At 42.5% G+C, this 16,369-nt stretch overlaps 1 protein-coding gene across 1 annotated transcript in view; it reads left to right on the top strand.

The window, feature by feature from the left end:
• Nucleotides 1-4,087: 4,087 nt before the first annotated feature.
• Nucleotides 4,088-16,369, top strand: part of jmy (junction mediating and regulatory protein, p53 cofactor) — a 133,498-nt gene continuing 121,216 nt past the window's right edge. The window contains exons 1-2 of the mRNA XM_067982657.1: nt 4,088-5,650; nt 12,049-12,222. Coding sequence (XP_067838758.1) covers nt 4,670-5,650; nt 12,049-12,222 — 1,155 coding nt within the window. The 5' untranslated portion in view covers nt 4,088-4,669. The remainder of the gene's footprint in view (nt 5,651-12,048; nt 12,223-16,369) is intronic.

Genomic DNA, 16,369 nt, shown 5'->3' with positions numbered 1-16,369 from the left:
CTTTACTTGGTGTTATTCTATGCATTTGTTTCAGTGATGGTTGAATAGTGATCAGGGGAAGGAACTTTGGCCAATTCTTCTATTACTCCCAAATGTAACATCCCCAACATTGCCCAGATGCCTCAACACATACTAGGGATTGAATATGAGATCACCCTAGCCTCTAAGTGTCAGCCTTGGCGCAGTGGTAGCACTCTCATCTCTGAGTCAGAAGATTCTAGTTTCAAGTTCTATGTCAGCAACTTGACATGTAATCTAGGCTGACATTCCAATATACTCCGCTGAGGGAATGTGGGAGGTGCTGCCTTCAGATAAACTGAGGCCCCTTCTGCCCTTCCAGGTGGATGTAAAAGATCCCAAGGCACTATTTGAAGAAGAGTAGGTGAATTCTCCTGGTGTCCTGGCCAATATTCACCCCTCAACTAATACCACAAAACAGATTATTTGGTCATTTATCTTGCTGCTGTTTGTGGAACCTTACTATGTGCAAATTGACTGCTGAATTTCCCTACATTACAACAATGAATACAATTCGAAAGTACTTCATTTGCTGCGAATCACTTTGAGGCACCCTGAGGTCATGAAAGGTGCTATATATATATTTTATTCTTTCTATGGCTGAGACACACTGTGCAGATAGTGCAATTACTCACTGAGTAATGGATGGGGCCTTCAGAAACTTCACCCCTTATTAAATATTACACATGGACATGCTGGAAATGTCTATGTGTGGAGGTTGGATGAGCACAAGATGGGCATAGCTGTGATGCTTCCCATGTTGAATAGCCTGCTATTATCTAAGCTCACTATTGGGTGACAAACTGTGAAACCAGCTCCTGTGGAACTGTACCACAGAAAGGAGTCAGCACCTTCAGGATGTGAGGTGGGAGGGGAGAAGATTGGGGGAGAATGGGGGAGGAACCAGCAAAACAATCTAATTTCACTATTATAACATCATAACCTAATTCCATGCCAATAGCTAATGTGGTGATAGCTTTTAAGTACTTGGGCAGACGGAACATAGATTCCAAGTGATCTTTCATTTAGGGCCCACAATTAGTTTCAAAGTTAAAAAAAAATAATTGTTTTCACATCATGCCTTTAAGCAGTGAAGCATTGTTGGTTTAAAACTTTATTATAAGTATATATCTACAAAGCAGCATATAATACAAGCAGTATGATGAGGAGGAAGTTATTGAAATCTATTTTCTTTCAGTAGAGTTCATTTTCCTTTGACTATAACCTTTGAACACTCCTCTCACAACTCAGGGTGCAGCCTGCTTTGGGTGCCTGGAGGCATTTAGGCACACAGCTTTACCGGTTACATTCAATACAATTTTGCATAATATGTTTCTGAAATGTTCTTGTACTCTAAACTCTAGTAACAGTGAAGTACCCTACATTAAAGATTTGAATGGTTAAGAAAGAAGAAATAAAATAGTGCTTCATATTTACCTCGCCTTCTCTGTTTATCATTCGCTCCCCAGTACCAAAGCAATACCTTGCAGGCAGGGAGGATAATAGTCTATAATTATCATGATGGTTGCATGAATTGGCATAAAAATGTTCCCATCGCTACAGCAACAATAAAACCACCATCATCAAATTTGCCAAATAGTTAGTAACCTCAGACTGGGATCAAAAACTTAAATGAATAATGCTGAAAACAAGTGTGATCTGGTGATGGTCCATTTTGGTGTAATGTGCTGTCAGAATGTGGTTGCATTTTCTTCTGCACTTCCTTCAAACTACTTGGAGACATGCACTGGCACAAACCTGTGCTTAGCTAAGGTTGGGGGGGGAGGGCGGTCCTAAGGAAATTGGAGAAAATAACTTTCCAGACTGTCCACTAACGAGTGCATCAATATGATGGTATGCTCAAAAAGTACTTTATTCCAAATTAGAATATTTTTGTTGATTCTGAACTATCATGACTACATGTTTATATAACTAGAATCATAGAATCGTTACATCACAGAAGGACGCCATTCGACCCATCGAGCCTGTGCAGGCTCTTTGTAAGAGCAATCCAGTTAGTCCCATTCCCCCGCTCTTTCCCCGTAGCCAACTAACTAACCAAAAACATTCTTAAAACACACTTCAAATTAGAACATTTTAGGGACAGGTTCTGGTTAAACAGCAGTCAACTAGAGAACAGAGTTTGTCTCGTAGAAAAGGGATATTACTACAAAGTGAGACAATGGATGTGATATTGTAGATGAGGGCAATATGAAGGTGTTTGGAGCTAAAAATAATCGCCTGCAACCTCTAGATGCTGTTCCAGTACACATAAACTAATGTTTGTTAATGAATATGTGGGGAATTTTGTGCACAAGGGCCATTCAGAAAAAAATAACTTAATGCTAGCGATCCATAAAGTAATACAATGCATATCATAAGACAATGAATTCTGACCTCCTCTTTGTCTGCCCTAGAAATTTTCATAGATATAGCTCCTCAGCATAATATCATTATTGTGCTGTGTTGATGTTATCACAACCCATACCATATATATGCTCTTGTCTTTTGCTACTATATGATCAGCCCATCAAGGTCATCGTACTATTTAATTTCTGGGACCTGAACCCTTTTTTTCATCTTTTTCCTGCCTCAGTGCCAATAACTATGCCAAAAACTATGTCAAACTATGCCAGTCCATCACCGGCATCTCCACATTATGTCAATTTAGTTCATGTTGAATTAGGAATGTGTTTATTTATTTTTTGATTGATTCAGCCGAGTCTGCATTTACTACACTAGGTAGCAGTCCATTCCCTGTTAACAGTTCTCAGTATGAATAGTTTACTCTTATTCCAAAGAGACAAAAAGTTTAAAGGAAATACAAAGAAATAAATTTGGAAACATGGAAAAAAAGAAAAAAGATCAAGAAAAGGCACCAGTCTTTCTACATACTATGCCATTGTGTGATACAATGCTAGTTCATAACCCCAATTCCCAGTATTTGTTTCCTGTGTATCTTGGCCACTCATTTCATAAATACAACTTGTCATAAGTTTGGCCCTGGATATACCGGGATGTATACATTTCAGATCCAGCAGTTGAACAAGTTGTGCACTTCTCATTCCAAAAATAGAATAATTAATCAGAAAATAACCATTTTTAACAAGAGTTTGAAGTCAATGTTTTTAGGAAAGTGATAAAGGTTAAACATCACAGCACAAGGTTGAAGTCAACAAAAGAAAATCTGGTATTGCCAAAAGCAATAGAAGAGTTGATAACTTGTCATTGTATCTAAAGATGTTGTTTTGAAAGAAGTTAGATTTCACGCCCTTTTGTATTTACCTTGTAGGTTACTTTATTTTGCAGGAAGACACTTTATAAGTCTATAATGGAGTGCTGCAATTATGGCGAGATTCAAAATATCCAACATGACAAGTCCAATTAGGTAATGTCTTCATTTTTTGCAATGTTTTTGAACAGTTTCAAATATATGACCCATCTCGTATATGGAATCGTTCACAAATATCAACATTGTGCGAGCTTTTTAAAAATCCAGTAAATAAACAGAACACCCAATTGAGAACACTGGGGATATGAAGTTTATTCCACTTGCAAGGAAGACATTTAAAACCCACACGCAGAAATGGTAACTTTCTGACTGGATCATTCCAATCAGCTGATTAGAACAACCAAAAAAACGCCATTAATCGCCAGGGAACCAAATGGCTCTCCAAAATAAAATTTTAAAAAAGGCTACCTCTCTAAATCAGGAGACTCTCTCCTCCTCCTCCTCTCCAAAATAATAAAAACAAATTAAACTTTGCAAGTTTAATGAATCATCACACCGCAGTTTCTGTTTTCACTACCCGGCATTTTTGCATTGCATCGTGGGATGTTTTTTAAAAACTCCTATTAGACTTGCACCTGATGCCCCGGGACGCCTCTATTATTATTTTTAAACGGACATATAGTTCTGGTCAAGCCTAACAGGAAAGTGTGAGTCCTTTGCACTCCCCCCTGCGGCATTGCCACCCGCCACAGGGCGCCCCGCGAACCCCGCGCTCTTATTGTCACCAGAGAAGCCTCGTTCCTCCTTCTCATTGGAGCCTCCGACGCCCACGTCGACTTAGACCCTTACGCGATTACGTCACGAGAGTTAATGGCAACATTGTTGTGAGAGCGGTTTGTGTCAGGATCGCCTGCACGTTCGGCACCGTCCTCGGGCGGCACGAGACTGCAGACGGGCCGGCAAAGGGGTGGAGGTTGGCGCGAGAAGCCGGCGGCGAAGAAAGGTTCCGGAATCGAACGGGAAGGCGGACACGTTCCATTTCTGCTCAGCGTTGTCGCAGATGGGGTTCGACGTCGCGAGGAGCCGAGCGCTGCCGCGTCGGCTTGTAAACAGATGCTGACACGTGATGTGAAGAGTCCGCATTGTCTCGGAGATCTTTCTGGAGAACAGAAAAAAAAGAACATCGTCGTGTCAAGTAGTGGGGAGGGAGGGTGGGGGGAGGCGGGAGGGGGGGTCCGGAGGGCCAGAGAGAGTTGGAGCAGCCGGCGACCACGGGGCTGGATGGTGGGACACTTTCAGCTGGGGGGAGGAGGAGGGTGAACCGTTTAAACCAAGATGGCTGGTCCAGCTCTGAACTTATAACGGATGTGGGTGTTCTTGTCTTTGGGGTTGTTTATTTTCGAGCTTCGGAAAGAATAGATGATGTCATTCGCCGTGGAAGACAACTTGGAGTCGGACTGGGTGGCCGTGCGACCCAACGCCTTCGACGAGAAGGAAAAGCACAAGTTTGTTTTCATTGTAGCTTGGAATGAAGTGGAAGGAAAGTTTGCCATAACGTGTCACAACAGGACGGTTCAGAGGAAGAAAATTGGGGCAAGGGACCAGTGGTCAAAAGGAGAAGAGGGCGTCCAGAAGTCACAAATGGTTTTGGCCAGGAGTCCAGTTCGAGGGGATGCTGGGGTCAAGAGTCCAGTTCGAGGGGATGCTGGGGTCAAGAGTCCAGTTCGAGGGGATGCTGGGGTCAAGAGTCCAGCTCGAAGTGGGGCTGGGGTCAGAAGCCCACCTCGAGAAGGGACCAAAATCAAGAGTCCAACTCCAGGGAAGACTGGGATCAAGAGTCCATCTCGGGGAGAGACTTGGGCTAAGAGTCCAGCTCCAGGAGAGGCAGGGATCTCTGAGGTTACTTGGGGGGATGTCAAGGAGATGGGTTATGTTACAAGTGAGATTGGTGTTTCAGACCTAGTTCGAGATTCCACCCATGTTCAAGATTCTGATACAGCAGACGATAAGGACCAGGACCAAGATAAAGATATTGTGATACCAGATGATTGTAGTTGGGCTGGATTGTTCTCTTTCCAAGATTTGAGATCCATCCATCAGCAACTTTGTGCTGTAAATTCAGAGATAGAACCTTGTTTACCAGTGTTTCCTGAAGAGCCCTCGGGGATGTGGTCAGTACTATTTGGAGCTTCTGAAGTGATTGATGGAGAGATGGACTTGCTCTGTTTACAGCTTCAAGTTTACCTTGGCCATGCTTTGGATATTTGTGGATGGAAAATCCTCTCTCATCTCCTGTTCACTGAAAATGATAACCCCGATGAGTATTATGAGAGCTTGAGTGAGCTGAGGCAAAAAGGATATGAGGAGGTATTGCAAAGAGCCAAGAAACGATTGCACGAGGTGAGACTACTTGCTATTTTTTTCATATGACATAAGTAAACCTTATTTTATTTAATCTTTTAATAACATTGGTCTTACTATCCCTATACCATCAAACCTGACTTAATGGTTGGGTTAATAATGGCCACCTGAGTAGTTTAGCAATGATGGATATCCTTTTCTATTTGTTAAATGTAAGATTGTGTAACTTCTATTTGATGAATTACTAACGGGGTCAGAAGCAACCTGATATTATTATGTTTGCTGTTGGACTTGGAAAAAAACTACTTTTTACTTTGTTAATGTAGGTTATTAGTTGCCAATAAAGTGGCTATGGAACTTACAAATTGATATAATTAACAAAACCTAATTAACATTACAGTCTTATTCCTAATCAAAGAGGCCTCTTAATCCTACATTAAACCTCAGTCAGAGCACTGAATAGTAGAGCATAGTGTGGGACACTTGTGCACCTTTACATCTCTTTGTTTTAGACTTTTTCTAACTGCCATCTGTTGATTTACATGATGGAAATGTGATCTGCAACCGTGGGAGGTCAAGCACTTCCGCAAACATAAAATATATCATCATAGAATTGCCTGAGGCTGATAGTGACAAGTAAAACCAGCTGTTCTTACCGTCTGTGAAGTTTATAATGCCTTGGATTTTAACTTTTTTAGAGGCATCAAAAATCATATGTTCAACCTCATGTCCTGCACTTTGCACTTCAAACCTCTGCAAACCGATATTCACTGAATTGTTTCACTGTCCCATTGTGTTGACTTTATAGTTGTCAGTAAGGCATAGAGCTTTTCCTGTTGTAGAATTAAGTTGAAGTTTATCTCTGTGTATATTGTATGACAGATAAGATTTGTATAACAAATGCCACATCAAAAAAAAAATCCTGTATAGACACAATTGCTCCCTATCTTTCTGCTCCCCCACCCCCTGCCATGCGACACAAACAATTTTCTAACCAAGACAGCCAACAGATCTGCTCCTGTTCTATGGACATACATACCACTAGTAGAGAATTGTAGAAAGTTATGGCACAGAAGGAGGCCATTCGACCCATCGTGAATATGCTGGCCGAAAAAGAAGTATCCAGCCTAATCCCACTTTCCAGCTCCTGGGCCGTAGCCTTGAAGGTTACGGCACTTCGAGTGCACATCCAAGAACTTTTTAAATGCATTGAGGGTTTCTGCCTCTACCACCCTTTCAGGCAGTGAGTTCCAAACCCCTACCACCCTCTGGGTGAAAATATTTCTCCTCAGCTCCCCTCTAATCCTTCTACCAATTACTTTAAATCTATGCCCCCTGGGTATTGACCTCTTTGTTAAGGGAAATGGGTCCTTCCTATCCACTCTATCTAGGCCCCTCATAATTTTATACACTTCAATTAAATCTCCCCTCAGCCTCCTCTGTTCCAAAGAAAACAACCCCAGTCTATCCAATCTTTCCTCATAGCTAAAATTCTCCAGTCTTGCCAACATCCTCTGTACCTTTTCTAGTGCAGTCACACCTTTCCTGTACCACTAGCAGGTGAATAAATGTGGCTTGGTACATCCACTGATACACCTATATATTTACTACACGCTTCCATATGGGGAAGTGGCTTACCTTCATTGTCCACCTCTCCCTAAACTACCCCTTGAGAGGAAACTCACAGTGTAGACAATTGCCAGTGTCCACCTGGATTCTGTTGCCAGTTGCAGCATTTAGTGCAGACTTGGGTCATTTATCATTTTTGTTGAATTACATGCATCAAATTCATGCTTTTAAAAAAAAAAATTACTTTAAAATGCAGTCACAAAAGTGTAGTTTCCTCCCTCCTCTCGTACACATTGTCATTGCTGTTTTAGCAGATGTATCCTTGTATTTGTATATGCAACTTGTTTATTTTTGTTTTCCTAATTTTGATTCACACTGGAAAAGCATATGCATTATTTCTATTTCCATGGATGCCTGTGTCTGCAATCTTTTCTATTTGTCTGTTCCTTTCTCTTCACTCTCTTGGAAGTAGTCAAATGTGCAAGAACAAGAACCCCTTTAAGTCCAGCAGGATTTTTAAAAAAAATCTTTGCATTGATTCTGGTCTTGTTTACATGTGAGTGTACAAGTCATTTCCATAATTTTGGGAGGAATGTAAATGTATGACTTGTATACCAGACTTTACCAACGTAGGCTTAAAAACAAAATACAATGGTTGGTGCTTTATATTAACTGTAACTACAATAAAGGACACTTTTTGAAAAATGTGCCGTATATATTTAGTGTCTCTCTTCTTAAAAAAAAAATACCAAGTACCATCAGTGCATGACCCGAGGGCAGGGCAAAGGTTCCAGTTGAATAGCTAGTGGAGGCACAGTGAACCATATGATGGCTTTCTGTGCTGTAATTTCTATGATTCTGAAGCTCTATTTTGTTAATGAGAGCATTGACTGACTGTCAAATCCAACATTTTCTGTTTTTATTTTCAGATTTCCATGTTTGCAGTTTTTTTGACCGTCAATTCTTGTTACTTTTTTATATAATTTATGCTAACAAATTGGTTGGTAGAGTGTCTGTCCCTTTACATCTGTTTCATTTAAAAATCCACAAGTACAGTACCACATAGATATACTGAGTATGTTTCATACTTGATGGTCTTGCATGGTATGCAAGAGTTCAGAATCTATAAAATGCTGCTACTGTAATTTCATATTTCCGATTACTGACTCGGTATGCCAGTACAGTATGTGGCTTTTGCCATCAGAAGTGCCAAAAATCTGAGAGCGTAAAAGCTACCTCTCGGAACAATTTGTCGTGTCCTGTAGTGAACACATGTAAGAATGAAGAACCTACTGTTAAAGCTGAGCTTAAGTAAGACCACTGATAAATAAGGTCAACCTAAATTCCAGTGCATTAAGTTTTTGTCATTCTGCTTAATACTGCACAATTGATTTGAAGCAGACTAGGTTAAATGTCATGTGTTTATAAATTCATAAGCCCAAGTCATAGTCTTTCATGCATGTGTTACATTTCATTGCATGAAATCCAATACACAAACACAATGGGAAATGTATAATCTGCAATGCATGTCAGATCATGATCAGAGCATGTGAGCAAATAAATGCAAAAACATTTTACATGTTTTATTTAAACAATAATAGGCATTTCACCTTGGTTTTACTTCATGATAGTCCAACAGTTCTTCAGTTTTTAAACTGACAAATTTCTGGGTAGTAAATTCATATTCAGTTTTTACTATTTTTTACACTCCAGAAATAACACACATGCTAACCTGCACAATTTGCTCAAAGTTCACAATAAAAATCTAGGAGATTGTAAAATAATTATGTATGTTAAATAGCCCTAGCAAAACTGAAGTTAGTGGGGGTTAAAGGAAAAACCCTCCCATGGCTGGGGTCATATCTGACAAAAGGAAGGGGTCGTGGTTGTTGAAGGCGGATCACGACAGGTGCAGGACATCACTGAAGGAGTTCCTCAGGGAAATGTCCTTGGTCTGACCATCTTCAGTTGCTTCATTCATGAGTGTCCATCTGTCATTACGTTGGGAGTGGAGCTGTTTGCTGACGATTCATAGAATTCAACTGCATTCACAACTCTTCCAATAATGAAGCAGCTCATGCTAGCCTACAGAAGGACTTGGGCTGACAAGTGGCAGGTAATGTTCACGCCACATAAGTGCCAGGTAATGACCATATTGAACAAGAGAAAGCCCAGCCACCTTCAATGGTATCAGCATTGCTGAGTCCCCCACAAACAACATCCTGGGGGCCACCATTGACCAGAAGCCGAACTGAATCAGCCATTATGAACACTGTGGCTACAAGAGCGGGACAGAAACTGGGTACTCTGACATGTGGCTCACCTCCTGACCCTTCAAAGCCTCCCCACCATCTACAGTTCTAGTCAGGTGTGTGATGGAATACTCGTTACTCACCTCGATGGGTACAGCTTAAGAGCCAAGAAGCTCAACACCATTCAGAACAGAGCAGGTCACTTGATTGGTGCCCCTGCCACTGGACTTGATATTTACCTCCTCTGTCATTAGTGCACTGTGATTGTAGTATGTACAATCGAAAGGATCCACTGCAGCAACTCACCAAGGTTACTTCGACAGCATCTCCATCCCCAGCGTCCTTTACCACCAAGAAGAATGAGCAGCAATGTTGTGGGAACGCCATCACCTCCAAATTCCTCTCCCAGTCACACACCAAACCTGACTTGGACATATGTTGCTGTTCCTTTATCGTTGTTGAGTTAGAATCCTGGAATTCCTGACCTAACGCCATTGAGGGAGCACAAACTAACCCTACCTCCAATTTCCAGCTACAGCATCCAACAGGCTCTCCTTCCTACTCACATCTTTACTATATTGAAGTCCAAACTCCTCACACCTTCTTCTGCTCTTTTTTTTCTCAGGTAATCAAAATAATAGAACACCATGCCTCCCTCATATATTCCTTTCTCCTTCAGTCTTAAGGCATTTAATAACCAGATTGTTGTCACCCAATCGCTACTTCCTGATTTACCATATCTTTTAATTTTTTGAGCCCTGGTAATCTCCTGTACTATGAGTTTTGATCTTTCACCCTGGTTTCTCAATTTTAGCAAAAGAAAGATTTGGACTATTCAAAAGTTAAATAGAGAGATGGATAGAGGGCAGAAACAAAAGGGTAGAGATATAGGATGTTTCTTGACCTGGGAACATATGATGATTGGTATTCTAAAGGCATCATGTTGTGCCGCACTTGTTTACTGTATATACATAAATGATCTGAACTTAGGAAATGAGGGAACAGTATTGAAATTTGCTGATGACATCAGATTGGGGTTTATAGCAAATTGTGAAGAGGAGCCAGGGGAACAGCTGAATTACCCAGTCAATTAGAGATAAGAATATGCTGAAGGCCACATTGTTTGAGGTCCTTTTATGAAGACAAAGGATTTGTCTTTAGAGGTGGCCAGTTCAGCACAATAACTTGGTATGGTCTTGAAGAATTCTTCTGACCTTTCAGTGCCATTTCAGTAACTGATATTCTAGCTGGCATGAAAGGTTTAATACTTACAAATACATAGAAGTTAAAACACACAAACAGGCCATTCGGCTCAACCAGTCCATGTTGGCATTTACCCTCCACACGAGCAAATAGATCTAATCGCATTTACCCACCCTGTTCTCATATCCCTTTTAATCTGGTTTCCTTCATCCATCTATTCAATCTAATTTTGAACATTGACATAGTTTTTGCCTCAACCTCTAACCCTGGAAGTGAATTCCACAGCCTCTGTGTGACAAAGGGCTTGATTTTCCCGGAAAATTGCGGGTGCGTTGGGGTGGCGGGCTCCGAAAAGCGGGGAAATCCCGTTCGGGTTCGGAGCTTGGCTCCAACCCACCGGCGGGATGATAGTTAAAGAGCCAAATGTACCTCATTGAAGTACTTAAGGCACTTGTGACATATTACGTAGTTGGAACGATTTTTAACTTACCTGGGCGGATTTTCCACAGCTTCTGATTCACACCTGGTGAAACCAGGCGTGAAGGGCCGGATCAGGCAAAAAGAAACTAAATGAATTAAATTAAATAAAAACATTGCATGAAGTTAAAACACAAAATCAACCTACCTTTCCTCCCTGCTCCGATGTCTCCCTCTCCGATCTCCCCTTCGTCCCCCCCCCCCCCCCCCAACCTGATCTTCCGTTCCAGCGCCAAATGACTCCTCGCTCTCCCTCTTTCTCTTTGACCGCCCCCTCCCCCCACCTCCCGGCCCTGCATTGCAGCTCCTGATGGCAGCCGCCAGTCAATCAGGCTGACTGCTGGGCGCGAAACCCGGAGAGCACGTTAATCACCATCAATTACAATGCAATCATGTCGGAAACGGTAAGGTTTGTTTATTCGGGTTTGCCATGCGCACCTTCCCCCGCTGCCAACCCGCCACCATTTCAAAATTGAGCCCAAAGTTTCTCCTGCCCTCTGCTGTAAATCTCATACATTTAATCTTGTATTTATGGCCCCATATTCTTGTTCTTCATTTCATGTATGACTCTTTCATTTCTGTTCGATCTGGTACTAAATCTTGGTTAAACCATGCCTGCTGTTTCTCCTACAAAAAAAAAATTGGCATCCTGATTAGTCTGAAGCATCCCCAGCAAACAATGAAGTAGCCCACAACAGTAGCCTTTAGTGTTTGATGTTGAAGTTGAATGCAAAATACAAGTTTGTAATGAAGTATGGCATTCTGGGCATTACATGTTTTAGTGCTTGCATTTCTTATACTGAAAATTATATCCAAATATATTAATTTAATCTTCAGAGAGTTTACCAGGGTCAGTGCACAAACTAAAAAGAGTAGTCATGAATTGAGATTAACTGGAAAGTTCAAATGGTAAAACAAATTCTGATTTGCACATAGCTGCTGGAGAAACACAAGATTACAGAGAGTATGGTGGAGCTGCTGGAACTTTACCAGGAAGAAGATGATGCCTATACTGCTTTATCTGAAGCAACTACAGAACTCTACCAATACCTACTGCAGCCGTTCAGAGATATGAGAGAGTTGGCTATGCTGAGACGCCAGCAGATAAAGGTAAGAGACTGCAGTCTAATTCTGTCTTGGCATGTAACTGGAAGCAGTAGGCAGAGGGTTTGTAACGAAGTGAAATCCACAGCTTATTCCATAAAAAAGGAAAACCTATGCCTTTAACATAGAAAAATGTCCCAAGGCTGCTCTTAGGAGAAGAAAGAGAATGGATGCCGAGCCTTTGTGGAAGAAGTATGGGAGGTGACTGAAACTTGGTCAAAGAGATGGGTTTTGAAGATGGCTTTTAAAGGTATAGAGCGAGGTAGAAAGGCAGATCAGTTTAGGTAGTGAATTCCAGAGAGAAGTGCAGAGATGGCTTAAGTGATAAATACTGGAGCAGCGGGATGAGGGGATATATAGAAAGCCAGAGTTAAAATGCACGAATGGTTATGCAACATTGAAGATGGTTGTGAAGTAGGGTGGAACAAGGCTTTGGAAGAATTTATAGATGAGGGTGAGGATTTTAAATTCAACAATTGGTGGATAGAGAGCCAGTGTAAGTCAGGTGAAGACTGAATTAATGGACGAGCGTGGTCTAGTGTAGGACCGGATGCCAGCGGCAGAGTTTTTATTAATGGAGAATGGAGGCTAGCGAGTAGGACATTGGAGAAATTGAGTCTAGAGGTGACAAAGGCATGGATAAGGGTTCCGATAGCATTGGTGGTGATGTAAGGGTGGAGGTGGGTCACGTCGCAGAGGTGGATGTAAATTGGCCTTGGTGATGGATGGGATAGTGGTTTTTCAGCTCTGGGTCAAACAGAATGCTGAGGTTGTGCACGTTCTGGTTCAGCGAGATATTGTTAATTTTTTAAGAAATGCTGGATTCCAGCCATATCATGACTATTGGAATGGATGTGAAGAATTGGAGATCTAATCCACATTTTATGTTCCTTCTGTGGTTGTGTCATGCTGATGATCCTTAAAAGGAATTAAATCCAGATTTGGCATTATCCAAAATGTGATCATTGCATTTTAGGGTTATTGATCAAAGTTTCCTGGCTCAACTTTGGCATCTAGTGTCGGTCTTGAGCTCTTCTGGATCTCTACTCTGTCCAATAATATGTCTTACCTTGAACCTCCCAAGAGTATCCCATACTGTACCAACACAACAATTTTCCCACATCAGACCATAAGAGATAGGAGTCGGCCATTCAGCCCCATGAGTCTGCTCCGCCATTTAATGAGATCATGGCTGATCTGATTTTTACCTCAACTCCACTTTCCTGCCCTTTCCCCATATCCTTTGACTCCCTCGCTGATCAAAAATTTGTCTAACTCAGCCTTGAATGTATTCAATGACTCAGCCTCCACAGCTTTTTGGGGTAAAGAATTCCAAAGACTCACGACTCTCTGGGAGAAGAAATTCCTCCTCATTTCCGTCTTAAACGGGTAACATGCTATAGACAGAGCTAAACGATTCCACAACCAACGGATCAGATCAAAGCTCTGCAGTCCTGTCACATCCAGTTGTGAATGGTGGTGGACAATTAAACAACTAATGGGAAGAGGAGGCTCTGTAAACATCCCCATCCTCAACGATGGCGGAGTCCAGAACACGTGTGCAAAAGACAAGGCTGAAGCATTTGCAACCATCTTCAGCCAGAAGTGCCGAGTGGATGATCCATCTCTGCCTCCTCCCGATAGCCCCACCATCACAGAAGCCAGTCTTCAGCCAATTCGATTCACTCCACGTGATATCAAGAAACGGCTGAGTGCACTGGATACAGCAAAGGCTTTGGACCCCGACAACATCCCATCTGTAGTGCTGAAGACTTGTGCTCCAGAACTAGCTGCGCCTCTAGCCAACCTGTTCCAGTACAGCTACAACACAATGTGGAAAATTGCCCAGGTATGTCCTGCCCACAAAAGCAGGACAAATCCAATCCGGCCCATTACCGCCCTATCCGTCTACTCTCAATCATCAACAAAGTGATGGAACGTGTCGTCGACAGTGCTATCAAGCGGCACTTACTCACCAATAACCTCACCGATGTTCAGTTTGGGTTCCGCCAGGACCACTCGGCTCCAGACCTCATTACAGCCTTGGTCCAAACATGGACAAAAGAGCTGAATTCCAGAAGTGAGGTGAGAGTGACTGCCCTTGACATTAAGGCAGCATTTGACTGAGTGTGGCACCAAGGAGCCCTAGTAAAATTGAAGTCAATGGGAATCGGGGAAAACTCTCCAGTGGCTGGAATCATATCTAGCACAAAGGAAGATGGCAGTGGTTATTGGAGGCCAATCATCTCAGCCCCAGGACATTGCTGCAGGAGTTCCTCAGGGCAGTGTCCTAGGCCCAACCATCTTCAGCTGCATCATCAATGACCTTCCCTTCATCATAAGGTCAGAAATGGGGATGTTTGCTGATGATTGCACAGTGATCAGTTCCATTCGCAACCCCTCAAATAATGAAGCAGTCCGAGCCCGCCTGCAGCAAGACCTGGACGACATCCAGGCTTGGGCTGATAAGTGGCAAGTAACATTCGCGCCAGACAAGTGCCAGGCAATGACCATCTCCAACAAGAGAGAGTCTAACCACCTCCCCTTGACATTCAACGGCATTACCATCGCCAAATCTCCCACCATCAACATCCTGGGGGTAGGGGTCACCATTGACCAGAAACTTAACTGGACCAGCCATATAAATACTGTGGCTACAAGAGCAGGTCAGAGGCTGGGTATTCTGCAGCGAGTGACTCACCTCCTGACTCCCCAAAGCCTTTCCACCATCTATAAGGCACAAGTTAGGAGTGTGATGGAATACTCTCCACTTGCATGGATGAGTGCAGCTGCAACAACCCTCAAGAAGCTCGACACCATCCAGGACAAAGCAGCCCGCTTGATTGGCACCCCATCCACCGCCCTAAACATTCACTCCCTTTACCACCGGTGCACAGGGGCTGCAGTGTATACCATCCACAGGATGCACTGCAGCAACTCGCCAAGGCTTCTTCGACAGCACCTCCCAATCCTGCAACCTCTATCACCTAGAAGGACAAGGGCAGCAGGCACATGGGAACACCACCACCTGCACGTTCCCCTCCAAGTCACACACCATCCCGACTGGGAAATATATCACCGTTCCTTCATCGTCGCTGGGTCAAAATTCTGGAACTTCCTACCTAACAGCACTGTGGGAGAACCTTCACCACGTGGACTGCAGCGGTTCAAGGCGGCGGCTCACCACCACCTTCTCGAGGGCAATTAGGGATGGGCAATAAATGCTGGCATTGCCAACAACACCCACATCCCATGAACGAATTAAAAAAAAACCCTTATTCTGAAACTATGCCCCCTAGTTTTAGATTCCCCAATGAGGGGGTAACATCCTCTCAGCCTCCATTCTGTGACTTCTTAGTAAGATTACTGTTTAGTGCCAAATTGGGGCCAATTTTCTCCTGAGAGTCCATTAGGAATTTGGTTGAAACTGACCAACCTTGTAGGACACTTGGAGTTGGTAAAGAGAGAAAACTTTCATCTCATCAGCCTGGCTGGATGTAAATGCATGTCCGAGATTCACAAGATTAGTGTGACAACTCACTGTGTCACTTCAGGCCCTCTCCTGCCTCTTGTTTCAGTAGTGGTTCTGATTTCCTGTTTGGCTTACCTTCAATCACTTATACTCTTTATAATGGGCAGAAAAGCCACGGATTTAATAATTACTTTAGAATGGTGGCAGGTGATTGTAATAGGCTTCTCCTTACAATTCACAATTTATTTGGTGCAATTCTGTTTGTATTTTAGAACTGCCCAATTTGCACTTTGTAAATCTTTTTTACTTCGTTGCTAAACTTTAAAAAAAAATTACCAAGTTTATCAAATAAAACTTGTGGAAGGTGCTTTAATACTCCCCATTCTCCCATGTGAGTTGAGCTACCTCTGGTTAGATTCTGCTAATTGTCATTTTGTAACGTTCCTTCATGGGAGTGAGGTATTAAACTCACAGACCTGTTTTTGACCCTGGATACAGTGCTTCATGAACAAGTTGTTGAGCTAGTTTAAATATTTGGCTCCCAGACTGTCTGGAAAGACAAAACAAAACACCAGCTGTTGCTGTACAGAAAGCAAAAAATGCCGTTCTTTCCACTTCAGTCCGTTAGAACTGTTGTATGTGTGGTTCTGTTGCACAGAATGGTTGAAATTTATGTCTGAA

This window comes from Heptranchias perlo, chromosome 4 (genome assembly GCF_035084215.1).
Source record: "Heptranchias perlo isolate sHepPer1 chromosome 4, sHepPer1.hap1, whole genome shotgun sequence".
NCBI classification, from domain to species: Eukaryota; Metazoa; Chordata; class Chondrichthyes; order Hexanchiformes; family Hexanchidae; genus Heptranchias; species Heptranchias perlo.
Note: the sequence above shows the minus strand (reverse complement) of the source record. Positions and strands in the feature narration are given on the sequence as shown.